This window comes from Bos mutus, chromosome 16, assembly GCF_027580195.1.
Source record: "Bos mutus isolate GX-2022 chromosome 16, NWIPB_WYAK_1.1, whole genome shotgun sequence".
Lineage (NCBI taxonomy): Eukaryota > Metazoa > Chordata > Mammalia > Artiodactyla > Bovidae > Bos > Bos mutus.
The window spans coordinates 23,186,239-23,202,986 of NC_091632.1; the positions used below are offsets into that span (position 1 = coordinate 23,186,239).

The following is a 16,748-nucleotide window of genomic DNA, read 5'->3' on the forward strand; positions in this document are numbered from 1 at the left end:
AATGGACTGAATGTGCTGAGGATTGTTTTAATGCTACTCCAGGGCCGAGCTTAAAGAGAAAGAGGGAAGAGCTATTTACCTTGCTGTCCGTCAGAATAATTTCTGTGATACTGCCAATCACAGTGATGAAGTCAAAGATATTCCAGGTGTCTCGGAAATAGTTCTGCCAAGTGAATTCAGCCATGAGCATTGGGGGTGGGGGGGGGGAGAAAACAAGAGGGAAAAATGAAGAAAATATATCTTTCATGATATAATTCTTTCACTTGGAATTAAAGCTTTTCAATTCTAAGACAAGTTCATTTTAACTTTGGCTTTAGTTTCCTATTTCTAACCAAAAATGCAGTTTCTCCTTCACTAATTTGAGAATTTCTCATTTGGGAAGCAGTTTCATCACTATTTGAAGACCTTGTTTTTTGAAGCTGTCACTAAAAAGCTATATAAAGAACACATAAGATTTTTTAATGTAATACTACATAAAAATATGCAAGAAAGTGATTTGTAGCCTAGAACATGTTGACCTCCAAGAAAAGAAAGATCATCATTGTTACCCACAAGACAATAAAATGATTTACAGTATTAGTCTAAGGTTTTCTATAACTATAACTTTTAAACTATTTAAATAGTATAATGGGACCCTATAAATACACCATTCTGATTTTCAACTAACAATAAAAGTCAGAGATGTCTTAAGTGCCTAAAGATCAAAGATGTGCCAAAAATCTCTTCCTAACTTCATTGAACATTTTCAAACCAACTTCTGATTGGCATAGGATGAACGAAATCATCTTTCCCATCTTTCTCGGCTCTGTTACACCTTTCGAGGAAGTGTGAATAAATAAAATATAAGGAAGCAGTAATGAGATGAGAAGGTTAAAGGACACGAAGGCGTAAAGGACCTGGAAAATGCACCAACCAGAAAACATTCAGCTCTGGAACGTTAGAGCAAAGTGGGCTCTGCTCTCATCTCCAGGGCTCAGGTGAACACAGACCTTGAACTATATTCCTTAAAAGAAAGAGAATACCTGGTTCTCCAAAACATTACCCACTTACCCGTGGGTGACAGCTCCTGTAAGTGACCCTTGAGACTGTGCAACTATACCTTCTCCCACCCCCACGGCTGGCATTCAAGAATCCTTACTATACATGCCAGATTCTGTGCCAGACCCTTCCTCAGCATTCTTTCAGTTCATTTATTCCTCCCATGGATGCTCTAAGTAGGTAGTGATAAATACTTCACAAATTACCGATTGGTAGGGCTGGCATGAAGAGTAGGGAGGGAGATGTGATGGAGAGAAATGGTGTGGGGAGAGAGAAGGTAGATTTACGAGCACCTACTCAGGACCAGACATCTTAGGCATGTTCCCTGATTGGACACACACACAGGATCTATGGCTGTTCATGGCAGTTCTTGTTATCCTCCTTTAATGCATGAGAAAACTGAGGCTTGGAAAGGTCTGTCTGATTCAAAAGTCACAGGCACCTGCCAGGCATGTAGATAAACCAGACATCCAGCCTCACAAACTCACCTGTTAAGGGTGCCTACTCCTTCAGGACTGGGGCCAAGTTGAGTCTCTGAGTTCCTCACATCTCAGGGCTCTCCTATTTCCAACCTGGGGTGAGCTTCCTAATTCTTAGATGTGAGTGAGCAATAGTCGCTCAGTCATGTCCAACTCTTTGCAACCCCAAGGACTGTAGCCTGCCAGGCTCCTCTGGCCATGGAATTCTCCAGGTAAGAATACTGGAGTGGGTTGCCATTTCCTTCTCTAGGGGATCTTCCCAACCCAAGGATTGAATATGGGTCTCCTGTGTTGCATTCTTAGATAGTTCCCATATATGAGCTAGAATACAAATCTAAATCTCAGGGAACAGAAGCACTGGATTCCAGTAGAGGAGGCTTTACAATACAGCATGGTAAAGCGCAGAGGCGTATAGTATACACTAGGAGATTATGGAGGACAAAGTGTGGGCTTCTGAAGCCAGATAGACCAGGATCTGATCACAGGCTCTGCCTTTTAGTAAACTTATGCGAAGTACTGAATCTTGTTGAGCCCCAGCTCATCCATATAAGAAGAAAACCGTAATGCCCGATCTAATAAAATAGTTCTTATGAAGGTAAAATGAATAATATGTAAAGCTTTTTTCCCTGGTGGCTCAGATGGTAAAGAATCTGCTTGCAATGCAGGAGACCTGAGTTCAATCCCTGGGTCAGGAAGATCCTCTGAGCAGGGAATGGCTATCTACTCTAGTTTTCTTGCTTGGAGAATCCCATGGACAGAGGAGCCTGGTGGGCTACGGTCCATGGGGTCACAAAGAGTCGAACATGACTGAGCAACTAACACTTACTTTCACTTTTCTTTTTCCAGACAACCAATGTATTTTAATTCTCTCCCTTTCTTTCTTCTTCTTCCTTCCTTTTTTATTCCCATTTCACTATCCAATTCTACTGCCTTTTAGTTTGTAACCTTCGAAAAGCAACATAATTTTTCTGAACTTCAATTTCCTCATTTAAAATAACAACAACAACAAGGATAGTTTCTGCCATGTCTATTTCAGAGTCATTGCTAAGATCTGACAAAACAGTATATATTAGGGAATTCTGAAAACCCACAGTACCATATCAATGAAAAGACTTATTTGGGGCTAGTGGTGCCTTTTATAGTGTTCAGAATGCTTCTAGACCTTGAATGAAAATATGAGGGTGAGGGTGGGAAGGAGGCAGGCTTTGGGGCTGAATCACCTAGTTAAGCTTATAAGTAGGTATTCAGTATTCCCTATAATTTGACACATAATTGGGGGCTTAAGCAGAGACAGTATCAATCCAACATGCAAGTAATCAAGATGCGGAGGAAAACTTTTCCTGTTGTTGTATAAGCTTCCCCCGCCCCTTGCTCCCCCTGCCCAGGGCTAGACTGTATAATAAAGGCATCTTTGTGGCTGGTAGTTTACTTTTTGATTTCTCTAAGACTCAAAAGGGAGTCCAACAACCAACAATACAGCCACCTGCCATGGGTTCCCTTCAACTCTCCTCCCTACACCATCAAATCAATGACTTTGCAAAGAACCACTAGGAAGCCAGAAGCAACCCCCAGCGTTAACACTCACAACCACCACGTTGAGGTCAGAGTCCCTGCCCAAGCTGCCAGCAGTCAAACCCACATGCAGATAATAAGCTAAGTTTCTCTTCTTTCAGGGAATGCCATATACACATATAATTTGAAATGGTAGCTCACACACAAAATAAGTGTGAAACAGCTGTCAGGTGGGTTTATCTGTATCCCACTGATCTTACTTGTAAACACTGAGCCAAGGGTGGGGTGGCAGAGAGAACTGTTTTGTTTATAGGACACTGAAGCAAAGGGCTAGGTTTGCTTAACACGCTTGATGGCAGATGTGAGAATCTGCCAAAACTATAATTAGCAGTTGAAAAAAAGTAAAAGGAAGACTCATGCCAGAAAAACTCATCCCAATGCTCCCCAAACCTATTCCAGAATGCCCACCTCTCTCTCTCTCACATACAGACACTTTAAAGGTCACTAGTCTTTGTAAGCTTTAGTACTAAACATTTATTTTTGTTGGCAAAAGTTACTCTTCACGTAACTAAAGGGAGGAGGACAATTAGGTATTAATAAAATCTATTATTTTCTATGTTGGAGGCTAAGAGGGACAGATATCTTTCCATTTGAGTTATAAGAGTTTAAGCCTTCCATCAGTAAGCACTTGGGTTTACTAGTCCAATCCTTGCTTGGCTCCTCCTCAACAGGTAAATCTTACTAAGTTCCAGTAAGACCCAATATTGGTGGCCTCTTGACCACTGATAGAATTTGAAAGGAACGGGGCTGAAGTCTCTGTGAGGGCTTTGGTGCCCTTTGCCTCTTCTCCTAACACCCTCACACAGCATCTTGTCTCTATGACCTTTTATTGAGCAGTCCAAACAAACTTACAGTTAGGTGGGTGGGTGTGTGAACCATTTCTGGAATAGCAGCGACTACCCCTCCCTTCCAACAGAGGCTGGGAATGAGCCCAAAGAGAAGGGAAGATAAGCATGAGGCCAGGATAAATCCTACGACATACCAAGAAGCCAAATGCAATGATCTTCAGGACACATTCCAGGGAAAACACCATGGTGAAGGCGATATTTAGGTACTTCAGGGCCAGCTCATAGGTACAGGGAGCAGAGTAGTACTGCCAGGAAGAGAAAACAGGGAAGGTGAGAGGCATTTCCAGGTCACAGAGGTTGGCCATCTGGCATCCCTGCCCTAGGGAGACATTCTGCTGCATGATGTAGAAGGAAAGATGGTCATTTAGGGCCAGAGAGGAGAAGTATACATCCTATGTAGCAAAAGGATACAGAGAAGAACACAAATCTTATTAGCAAAATGGCCAGTCTTCCCAAAACTGAAGGCGTGAAGGGCAGAAACATTTCCTAGAGTTAATTACTTTACCATTTAGTATTAAATAACATAAAACCTCTTCTGACTCTTAGAACTCCACGATCACCCACATCTGACATTTCCACCCTCACCTGTATCTGACTGCATCACCAGCCTTTGTTTTCAGAGTTCCATGACTGCCGCTATGTATTACACTGCATTTTACCCCAAGGACCTAGAGGCTGGGTTGCTGATGGAGACAAGATCAAAGAGAGATTCCATGATGGAAAAGTAGGTAAGGAAGCAACAGACTGGTAAGCCGTTTTTTTTTTTTTTTTTTTGGCCATGGCACATAGTTTGTGGCATCCCAGTTCCCTGAGCAGGGATTGAACCTGTGCCCCCTGCAATAGAAGTGAGGCGTCCAAACCACTGGACTGCCAGAGTTCCCAATCTTGAATTTTTTTTTAATGTTTTTTATTGTGGCAAAAGTCACATCATACAAAGCACACAATTTTAGCCATATTTAACTGTAAAGTTCAGTGGCACTAAGTACATTCACCATTACCATCTTCCAAATTTTTCACCTTCCTAAACAGAAACTCTGTTCCCATTAAACACCAAGTCCCCATTCGTCCTCCCTACCTCCCCCTCACTCTCCTGGAGGGTTTTCTCAGTGTCTTGGGCACACACACAAGTGCCCTGGGAGGGGGCAGTCTCCGAGGCTCAGCTCCCCACAGCGCCTCCCAGCCACCACCCTCTCACCTTCATCATCAGCACGACGGTGTTCAGGGCGATCATGGCCATGATGGTGTACTCAAAGGATGGAGACACCACGAAGTGCCAGACGCGGTACTGGAAGGTGTGCCTGTTCTGGGGCATGTAGCGGGTGAGCGGTTTGGCGCTGATGGCGAAGTCGATGCATGCCCTCTGCGGGAGGGTCACACTGGTTAGCCAGGCTCAGATCCCCCAAACCTCGCACCCTGGGGGGCTCTCTGTTAGATGCTTAGGAGAAGAGGACAGTGTAGAAGAGGGTAGGACTGGGCAAGCAGAGGTGAAAGTAGCAAAAGAAATTATCCGGACAAAGCTACAGGTGGGATGCCATACGGTAAGGACTTCGTACTGTCATACAGCAAGTCCCATATAGTAAGGACTTAATATTTTTATTGATAATAGTGGTCTCTTACACAGCACATGGCTGAGATGACTAGGCAGGAAGCTGTACCTGGTGCCTGCAGTCAGAAGTAAAAATCTATCTCCCTGTGCATTTCCACAGCACTTTCTTTGCATTTGTCTTATAGACTCTTAATGATTTCTAGGGCAGTTCCAGGATAAAAACAATGAACTCGACAATGTGCCAGAACCACACTTGTTACTACAAAAGCAGTAACAAGTCAGACTTATTCCCTACCCTTACAGCAAATACACACCATTGAGGGACACTGCCAGGGAAGCAGATGTCTTAATGTTACAATGTTAGCACATGTCTTTCACCCCCAACCTCTAGACTACGTGCTGCATAAAAGTAAGGACTGCAACCCCATGGACTACAGCCCACCAGGCTCCTCTGTCCATGGGATTCTCCAGGCAAGAATACTGGAGTGGGTTGCCATGCCCTCCTCCAGGGGATCTTTCCAACCGAGGGACTGTACTCAGGTCTCCCCCTTTGCAGGCAGATTCTTTATCATCTGAGCCACCAGGGAAGCCCATTCCTATGACTTGTCCTTGGGCTTTAAACACAGCAGATGCTCCAAAGATGTTTATTTGATGACCAACTAAAACATTTCCCCCCAATTCTCTAATTCATAAGAGAGTAGAGAACATTCTGTCTTCCTCCTAACGCTGCTGGTCTGACAGTCCTTTCTGGAGCCCCCGCTGCCCCATGCTCCAGACCCCCCTGCTTCACCTCGTTCTTCTCCAGGCTGCACTCTTCCATCATCTTGTCCCCTTGCTCCTGGAAGGTGATGATGATGAGAGCAACAAAGATGTTGACAAAGAAGAAAGGGAAGACCACAAAGTAGACCACATAAAAGATGGACATCTCCATCCGGTTGCTGCGGCTTGGGCCTCGGTCTTCCTCTGTCACATCGACCGAGTGCTGCAAGACTCTGGGGACAGAAAGAGGAGGCAGGCGTGGTGGGGGCTGTCCTGGCAGCTGCTCTGACTCAAGGCTTCATTAGCTGATATGCCCCCTATTAAATACATATACTCTTAAAGATTTTTCTTTTTTTTTTGGATGTGGACCATTTTTAAAGTCTTCATTGAATTCATGACAATACTGCTTCTGTTTTATGTTTTGGTTTTTTGGCCACTACACTTGTGGGTTCTTAATTCCCCAGTGAGGGACTGAGCCCACTCATGCTGCATTGGAAGGAAAACTCTTAACCAATGGATCACCAGGGAAGCCCCCAGCATTTTCTTATTTGACTCTCTAAACTTCATGGATCTTCCATGAATTTGGGGCTCCACAACCAAGTTGGTGGCGATCTGGTGACCCCCAAGCCACTGCTGTTTCTAGCCCCTGTGCCATCATGGATCCAACTCCTAAGCACCAGAGTGACATTATTTTATAGTTGAGGTTGTTATAAAATAGCAATATTCCACAATTCCCCTTTGGCATTTTGCTGCCAACAGAGTATGCTGCCACCAAAAAGTGGTGTCTTGGTTATTGCCAAGTCTCTGAAAACAATCAGCCTGCAGCTATGTGCTAAGTCACTTCAGTCACGTTTGACTCTTTGCAACCCTATGGACTGTAGCCTGCCAGGCTTCTTTGTCCATGGGATTCTCCAGGCAAGAATACTGGAGTGGGTTGCCATTTCCTTCTCCAGGAGATCTTCCCGACCCAGGGATCGAACTAGCGTCTCTCACGTCTCCTGTATTGGCAGGTGGGTTCTTTACCACTAGTGCCATGAGCAGCATAAAAAAACTGCATTCTGTTACTTTTGCCGTATAAGGTATGATCACAGAAAGCGTCCCTGGGTTCTTCCAGCTCATCCTTAACCCACAACCCTCTCTCATGTCCAGGGTCAACCTGGATGATAAATGTGTCTAAAACAGTCCTCAGGGACTCTTCTAAGGTGTGGAGAGCTGTTGAAAGTTCATTTGTTCTGTAAGAGTCAGATGGCTCCACTCAACTCCTCGATAATCAGCGAAAACATGAAGTGCACCAGATATTTCCCTGACTTCATCAGATCCCGCTTGATTCCTGTCTGAGGGATTTTCATTCTTCCTCTCTCCTGCCTGTCTCACCTACTCATAACCACTTACCTTCCTTGGTACAATACCCAAGGGTTAGCCTTGTTTATCCTAAATCAGCTTCTCAAGGCAAACATCTGGTCCCAGCCCAGCTTATAGACAAGCACGCCAAGTCAAACCCATTACTCACTGAGGCCACCCTTCCCCTGTGGAGACAGTGAAGAGGGTCAGCAGAGCCCAGATGATGTTGTCATAATGGAATTCATGGCGCTTCCACTCTCGGCCTTTCACCTCCATCTTGTTTTTCTCGTGATCTACATAGTTGCCTCTAAAACCAGAGCAGAAATGGACCAGAACCTTGTCACTATAGCTCACAGAAGAGCAAAGAAATCCTAGGGACTACAGTAACGTACCCTAGTAATTATTGAATTATTGGCATTCAAATGCAAGGAAGGAGGGATTTTATTATAACAGCATATTATCATGGAACAAAAATGAGATTTCGTGCCCAACAGACATGGAAGATTAAATCTTAATCTTTTCATTAGTTGCTGGGTGAAAGTGAAAGTTGCTCAGTCATGTCTGATTCTTTGTGACCCCATGGACCATATAGTCCATGGAATTCTCCAGGTATTAGAGTGGGTAGCCTTTCCCTTCTCCAGGGGATCTTTTCAACCCAGGGATCGAACCCAGGTCTCCTGCATTGCAGGCAGATTCTTTACCAGTTAAGCCACAGGGGAAGCCCAGTTGCTGGGTAATCTTGAGCAACTTAAACTTTCTGTGCTTCAACTTCCACATCTATACTGTGCAAGGAAGACTTATCTCAGAAGGTCATGAGAAAGATTTAAAATTTAAACCTGATGTGAAATGTCCATGCTTGACACAAAAGAGGTACTCAATCAAAATGTAGCAACTTCATATTTTGACTTTTGTTTCCCCCCAAAGTGGAATGGATTTAAGTAAGAGAGAAAGAAATGACCTATCTATAAAGGGAGGAGTGGACCTTATCAAAACACACTTGAGCAGAAAGTGAGTGGTGCATGCCAGTGGCACTTACATGCACTCCTTCTCTGTGTCCTTGGAACTGTCCGTGCAGTAGAAGAACTTGCCCTTGAAAAGCTGAACTGCGATGACAGCAAAGATGAACATGAAGAGCTTGTAGACAATGAGTATGTTGAAGACGTTTTTCAAGGAGGTGACCACACAGTCGAAGACAGCCTGAGAACAGAAGAAGAGAGCCCTGGTGTGTGAGTCCCTGGAATGGCCTGTGGATCTGCCTGAAGCTGAACGGGACCCACACAACTGGCAGCGGGTGCTCGGAGAAGGTGCCCCAGAAGATACCACCCTACTAAGAAGCGACACTCACAGGATTCAGACCTGGCCTCTACCCTGGTCATGACTACAGGAACCTGCCACTTGGGAGGGGAACGCATGCTCTGAATCTGAAAGGAAACCCGAAGCAGAAGAGACCAGATGGCAGCAGGCAGTGAAGGGAGTCCTCTGTGGAATTCTATTACGTGCACTTCACTTAGTGTGAAACAGAAATGCATTGCAGAGAAGGGATCCTCGAAATCATTTAGCCCGTTTTAGGCATTCGATAGGCTAAATGATTTTAAGGATCCCTTTTCTGCAATACATTAAATAGCTTATCTATAAACCTCCTTTATTTGGGGCACATTCTTAGATTTGCTTTGTATATTGAATATGTATTGTTTTCCCTTTGCCTTCTAAATGGAGCAGGGAGTGATAAACTATCATCTTTGTTCACTTTAATGACATTCTGTAATAAGTTCATAGATTTACCCCCAATTGCATTCCACACTTCAGATAAAGGTTCTCTAGTTTAAAGCTAGCTGTGCTGGGTTTAAAGATTCAACAGGTGATGTGGGAAGGGGTGAGAGCTGCCTTCTTAGAGACAGGAGGACTGAAGGTCAGAACCAGAAACTTGCACTTCAGTTCAAGGCACTGAATCTCCCTCTGGAGAATGCCTTCTAGGCCCTACGCCATGAAGAGCTACATGGGAATTCAACGTATTTCAAACCATTTTGGGGTTGTTTTCTAGGTTTGCAGGTTTGGCGCACTGGCGAGACTAGCCCCACAGTGGCCCTGCGTTTGAGCGGTTGCCTCTTCACAGTGCTGGGTGAACACTGCTGGTTTAATTAGTTCAGCACTGCAGGGAATGGGAGCGACACGCAGACTCATGGAATTATCAGATCCACCTACATTTCCCTCAGGTTATGGAACTGCAGAGCGAAGAGCCAGCCCTTCCTAATTAATTGGAATTAGCTAAGGTTGGGGGTGCCTTCTCCAGCCTGGTGAGTAATACCATCCGCCTGTCTGAGCTCTTCTCTGGACCACAACATAGCTCAGAGGAGATGAGACCAGTGGACCTGGGCTGTGGCTAATGACAGTGGTTGTCGGGCCCCAGGGCTCCTGGCCATATTTTGCTGGAGGTGAGGCAGAAAGGAATGAATGTTCACGGGTGCTGAGCCAGGCCAGGCCCTGTGCTGGGCCCATCACCATGGGAGGCGCTCATCCAGGAGGGGAGGCCAGGCAGTGGAGAAGGGGAGCAGGCAGTGAGGACACTTCCTGTGAGGCATGAGCCTCTCTCCTCAGGAACCCATACAAGTGGCCAGGGCCCTGGGTTCTGAGAGGAAGCCATGTCTCAGTCAGTTAGGGGTCTTTCAAAAGAGACCTTCCTGTGATCCTAAGCCTCTGATCAACCTGGTTGGCTTACCAATTCCCCTCAGAGCCAGAGGGCTGAAAGGGAAGCAGCTGCGGTGGTGCTGGTGGAGGATGGGTGGGGAATATTAGAGGTGATGTAAATTCAATGGGACAGAGGAATGGGGGGTATGGGGGTCCCCAGTTCCCTGTCCAGTGGTGACTGGCTCTCATTCACAGGAATACAGGGAGGAAGAACTTCTATCCAATAAGGCTTCGGCTTCCGTAACAGCAGTGGATGTGTGTAGGAGAGGCAGGTTCCACATGTCAGCAACCTGAGGGCAGGAAGCCTTGGGGAAGGAGCTCAGGATGGGCCATCAGGCCAGGGGGCAGGGGAAGCCAGACTTAGACCTATGCAGACACAGGTCTTGGCAACAGGGAGAACTCAGCTGCGGAAGCTCACTTCCCCATTTCTTCTCTGCTGATGCCAAAAATGACTCTGTCCTTGGGCAAGTTATTGACCTATTCATGCCTCAAAAATATGAAGCATCAAGGCTAGAAGGTCCTTTGTTTCTCTAGAACCACGAGGAAAGAAACCATCCCAGGTTACTTTGCCCGACCAAATACACAGACCATGACATACAGGGCTCTTGCTGTTTCCATTCTGGTGTCTGACCCACCTTAACCACACGGGAGGCCCCAGGACAAAGCCACACAAGGTTCTTCCTATGACTCGCCACAGTGGGTAGAAAATACCTCCTAGATTTGGAGTCAAGGGGTGAAAGCCTCCTTGGAGAGTTCTTAGGATGTTGGTTATTTTCCTTTGAGACTAAGACCCTTAGTTTTAGCAGACAAAAAGAATCCTAGTCCTCATGGGAGCAACAGGAATATTTCCAGAAATAATTCTCCCAAAGCAGGCCAGTGGTGGCTAGAAAGGGAAAATGGACAAAGGGGAGATGAAGGGAAGAGGCTGGTGAACATCACCTTGAGCTTGGGCAGGCGCTTGATGGTCTTCAGCGGCCTCAGGACACGGAGAACCCTCAGGGACTTGATGGTCTTAATATCCCGGCCCTTGTTAGTTCTGCAGAGAAGCCCCAGGGAATCACAGGACAGGGGAGAATTAAAGAGATTGTCACACTACTGCATTAACAAAGCAGGGGGAAAGGGGAGAGAGGTGGGCAAGAGGCTAGAAACTGGGTCAGAGTAGACTCCTTCAGGGAGACCCCCAAGAAACATGCTCTGGGAAAACTTCCCAATCACTCCCCAGGGTGTACACACTCATATGCACGCATGTACACACACACACACACCCCCATGTATACTCATGCAGAGGGAGACATGGGGACACCACAGAGGCACCCATGCACATATGTTAATCAACACTTCTCCCCCTCCCAACAGCCAGAGTCACGCTGCTCATGACCACACTGGCCAAATGGAAATGGATGATCCATCGACTAAGGAACAGGGCCATAGCCTACTGTGGATGGGCACCGTGCCTAGCCTAGAAGTCTTCAGTAGAAGACTCTAATAATATTGGGTTGGCCAGAAAGTTCATTTGGGTTTTTCCATACCTTAACAGAAACACCCAAACAAACTTTTTTGGCCAACCTAATATTTGTTGAATAGGGAGCCCCAGTTGAGAACAAGTCTTATCAGAAGACTCAACCTAGTCCTTTCTTTTGGTTTATAGGTTGGTCACCTCTGCACAGTTCCAGGGAGAGCAGGGTGAGGAGGACTGGTGGGGACACGATGCCCTTGCTGTGCTAGGCTGCCTGCTCCAGAGACAGCATGTCATGCAGGCTTCCAGCCAGGACCTTGGCTCACACCCCCATTCTCTCTGTGCAGCTGGCTCTTCCTGCAGTCCTTCCCATTTCAAGCCCTCTGCATCCAGCACAAACTGTGGACAGCCTACAGTTGGGGGAGGCCCAAACTGCAGCCCCCGCCCACCTTAATCCTTGCCTTACAGCTTATGACCCTCCCCCTTCAGCCTCTCAAAAATGCTTGCTCCTAGTAGACAAAATACATCTATTTTTAGGAAGGAAATGAATAAGTCAACCTGCATTTCTCTCTCCACCCCACTCATCCCCTGAGATCTTTGCATTCAAGTCAAACAAGTGCAATTTGTAAAACACACAGATGGTAGGAAATGAGACTCTAAATAGTGAGCTCAGGCTTTGGTTCTTCCCTCACACTGGCCCAGATTACCATGACACCGACAATCAGAAGAAATGGGATCCATCTAGAACATCAGATGGAAACTCCATGGCTTCTGCCTGTTTTCTACCCTGTCTTCCCTGCCATACCCATCCACCCAAACAGGAAGATCAAAGGCCATCTATTTTTTCATACAAGGGAAGGTAGGAAGACATTTAATGGAATACTGACTGGCTAGAATGTATATTTTGAGACCCTCTTAAATGGTTATTATCTATGACCTATAAGTCACTTTTACTGAACTGTAGATCTGACTGTAGATAACCCAAAGTATTACATTGATAGCAATGGCCTTTTGCATCCATGGGTTTTGTCTGTTTGATAAACTCTTTTACTTTATTAGGTTGGTCAATAAAACTATCTAAGAAGGCAACATAAAGCCCAAATACACATCCAAACCAGTAAGAATGATCATTTTCCAAGAAAGCTTGGTGACTCCTAGTTTTGGTTTTCTTAGAAGTCAGTGAGGACACACCCTCACATAAACTCCCCACTGCTTTCTCGGTGAGTCAGCTCCTTACCTCCCAATCATACATTCTCCTTCCTCCACCCCACTTCAAAGAAAACTGAAGAAGAAAATATTTACCCCAAAGCATTCCTATGGAGGATCCAGCCAGAAAGCAGTTAAAAAAAAAAGAGGGGAGGGGAATGGAGAGAAGGCAGACAGTCAGTAAACTTCAGGGAGAAAGGAGAATTTAGGGTGATGGGAAATTGGAGAAGTCCAGACCCGGGTGATCCCGCTTACAGCCTTGGCACTTGCAGAGTCCACACGCTTTGTGAAAGGAAGGGCCAGCTCACCATGGCTCCATACCCACCTCTCTACCCTGGAAAGGCCAAGGCCCTCTGCAGGCATTAGTGACACTGCCTCTAACCTGACGGCATTCCCCAAGTTGCACATTATTTCATGGAGTCTTGCTGAACTCAAGTTTTCTAAATGTAGCTTTCATGTCCTCTTCCTTAGTAGTCTTCAGTCAAACTCTGTTCCCAGTGAATGTATAAGATTTCAGACTAGAGGAAAAATGCCTACTCTGGGCCAGAAACTATGTGTTGGGAAAGGTGTTTCAAAGCATCGTGGCATATTTATGTTTATGAAGGATTTCATTTGGAGAGGGACATGCAATGTCCAGGAGAGGGCTACTCTGACATCTCTCAAAAGCACAGAAGAGCCACATTACAAAGCCAGCTTGAATTATAGGGGAAGGCACTGTCTATCAAGGTCCTGATGTCACACAAAGAGATGCCTTTTGATAAATTAAATGACCACCTGTCCTTTGTGAGCTTTTTATTGTGCAGCTGGAAGACAAATCACCCCTGCTCTAGCGGTGGGGTTTAACAATGACACACATCACGATGGAGAGCATGAATATAAAACATATGAGATATGAGGACTAACTTTAATATTTATTCTTGGCCAGACTCAGTGTTAAGCACTTTTAGTGCAATTCTTTATGTGGACATCCTAATCACTTTAGCACAAAGGTATTATTGTCTCTGTTTCACAGATGAGATGCTGAGAGGTCGAGCGCTCAGCACTGGCAGGGTGAGCTGGGACTTGAACCCAAGTCTGTGTGACGTTCAGAGCTCTCGATCTGCGCCACTAGCTTCTGCGCCAGCAGGTTTCAGTTCCAGGCTCTGTCAAATGGCTCACCAAATTCTAGAGCTGGAAGAGATCCCTGAAATCCTCTTAACTGCAAACAAAACTGCAGCCTGGGGAAGATGTGCCTTGCATAAGATCTCAGTGAGTGAGCCCCAGCGCCATGGGTGAACAGGCCTGCTGCTATGGAGAAGTGTCTAGAATTCAGCCTTTGCTTCTTGGTTGACAGTCTGCTGTGAAGGGTACTTTTTCTTCCTTTAATTTTTTTATGTACTATAAACCTGTGTTACACCACCATATGCCACAAGCAAAGACTTCTAGTGACGATTTTATTCAGGGAATGGCCCCATATTGGAAAGTATATTACTTTTCACTGTAAATGTCAAATTAATGGTTGTTTGAGAATTAAACCCCAGGGCCTTATAAACCTTAAATCTCTCACGTGATAATCTCCAAATTCTCAGAAGGCAGAGGTAATGTCTTCTCCTGAGTTGTAACAGTGTCTTCTCATGCATGAGACTGGACACGTGGTAGGTCAGCCAAATATACCTCTAATCCACTCATTTGACAGCACTGATGGAGTCTTTAATAAATGTCTGGCACTATCCTAAGTACTGGCTACATGGTTGTGAACAAAACAAACAAGGTGCCTACCCTCTTGGAGCCCACCTAATCTAGGAGAGAAGACAGGTCTCAAATAAACAAGCAAGCAAATGAAGGTAAAACTGCAAGCTAAATGCTGTGGGAAAAACAGAATCATTTGATTGACAATTCTGCCAAAACAACTACATGGGTCACCATCTCTCTCCTAGGCCACATGCATCTCGAGGAGAAGCTAAAGGAGAATCTCCCATATCCCTGAAGTGAGAGAAGAGTGGGATCAATGGATGGGCAGGAGGTCCAGGCTTTCACCTTCCTCTTAGCTCAGGACTTTAACCCCAAGAACTTGAGATCCAGTAGAGTCTAAATGGGTTCATCCTCACAGATACCCATCGTATGAAGGAAGATTCAATAATTTTTGTTCCTCTCACACACTCAGATAAAGGGCAGAATTTGCTTTCTACAATTAATACTATCCCAAGATCTTCGTAAAATATCGTGCTATGGAAAAAGGGGATCTCTGACCAGTGTGCTTGTGTGTCCCTTGTTTCGGGAAGTGGAATTCTTTGACGGTGCACTCTGATCTGAACAGCTGACTGTGACCGCCCAAGTCCTGGCTGGAGGGCTATTCGTCCCATTCTGACTCCCACAGAGTGGAGCCAGGGCTGGTAATTAGACACAGGCCAAAAGTGAAATGAAGATTAGTCATTGCTCTGCACATCTTTCACACAGGTCTCTCGCTGCAGAGGAGCCACTGAAAAGCTATACTCTTGAGTGGCTGTGAAAAAGCACGCTTGCGTTCTCAGTTTTGTTAAGATACATTCCAGTACAGTTTGAAAATTTTCACTGAAATGAAAGGAATACTTGCCAATGAAGCCACAGAGTCAGGAAAAGTGTCAATCAACAATGTAGCCCCCATTAATTAAAATATATCATAAATTTACACAAGGGCTAGGCCAAACTGCCTCTCCCAAATCCTTGCATAGAAGAATCATTTAAGCCATTTTCCAAGTCAACAAGATTGCAAGGGAAGATTTTATCAAACCAAGAGGACAACCTCTTCAAGTACTTCAACTGAGGCACATTGTTTTAGAAAAAAATTCATGAGCTTTTTACAGATCATCTAAATATAATCATTTGATAACACTTTGCTAGTTTTTGCTACTAGATGTATAATCAGAATTTTTTTTTACACTGCCTAGCTAATTAGTGAAATTTTCTCAGTTTTAAAAATTGACTCTAACGTGAGGATAATTTCACATGTGAGGATGTACTGGCTCCACTTTAATAGGGGCTCAGTTGGGCTCCCCATTTCCCCATTTACTGTATTTCCTACTTATTTGTTAAGTTCCTGGCTGCTCTCCAGAAAATAACTGCCACATTTCTCTTTTGTCTCATCAGTAAAAGATGAGAATTTTCCAGCTCAACTGTCAATCTGCCCTCCAGATTTTCCATGTGTAATCACTCATCATTCACTGTACTCTTGCTTTCCAGCTTCACCGCCCCACACCCCTCCCCCCACCACATACTTTCTCAAAGGACTTAAATCGATTTCTGCTAGGAACTGACTCTTCTTTCATAGGAGGGTGCTTGGGGGTGGGGGAGAGAGCCAGGACACTGGGTTCTGAAGAGCCCCTCTGTCTTTTAAGTGGAATGGTCCTCTGCCCTCCTCTGAGCCCAGCAGGGAACAGTAATGGGATTTTAAGGAATCTCTTGTGTTAGGGGAATGGACAGGGTACTGGAATGTAAGGGGGTAAGGGGGTAATGCTGTGAGAAACCCTGAACCTTCCTCAAGTGTCTGGATTATTATTAAGTAGTCAATCATAACACCTAACTAATATAATACAAAGTATTTGGCACTATACTGGACACAATATATTTTACCTTACTTAATTCTCACATGACCAAAATAGTTATTTTTAATTTCTACTTATAGAAGAGTAAATAGAAGTTCAGAGAGCAAAGGTGGGTTAATAATTAACAACGCTAAGTTTATTTAACACCTGACTCTGAAACCTAGGCTCTTATTTACGGTGTTGTGATTTACGATGTTACAATGCCTTTTCACACAGGAACCAATGGAGGGTTTTAACCAAAGAAGCAAACAGCAAAAG

The 16,748-nt window shown here is 45.0% G+C and overlaps 1 protein-coding gene across 1 annotated transcript in view; it reads right to left on the bottom strand.

The window, feature by feature from the left end:
• Positions 1-16,748, bottom strand: part of CACNA1E (calcium voltage-gated channel subunit alpha1 E) — a 536,270-nt gene that overhangs the window by 47,260 nt on the left and 472,262 nt on the right. The window contains exons 28-34 of the mRNA XM_070384834.1: positions 11,208-11,304; positions 8,620-8,780; positions 7,753-7,890; positions 6,274-6,475; positions 5,133-5,297; positions 4,072-4,182; positions 80-163 (exon numbers count right to left, since the gene is read on the bottom strand). Coding sequence (XP_070240935.1) covers positions 80-163; positions 4,072-4,182; positions 5,133-5,297; positions 6,274-6,475; positions 7,753-7,890; positions 8,620-8,780; positions 11,208-11,304 — 958 coding nt within the window. The remainder of the gene's footprint in view (positions 1-79; positions 164-4,071; positions 4,183-5,132; positions 5,298-6,273; positions 6,476-7,752; positions 7,891-8,619; positions 8,781-11,207; positions 11,305-16,748) is intronic.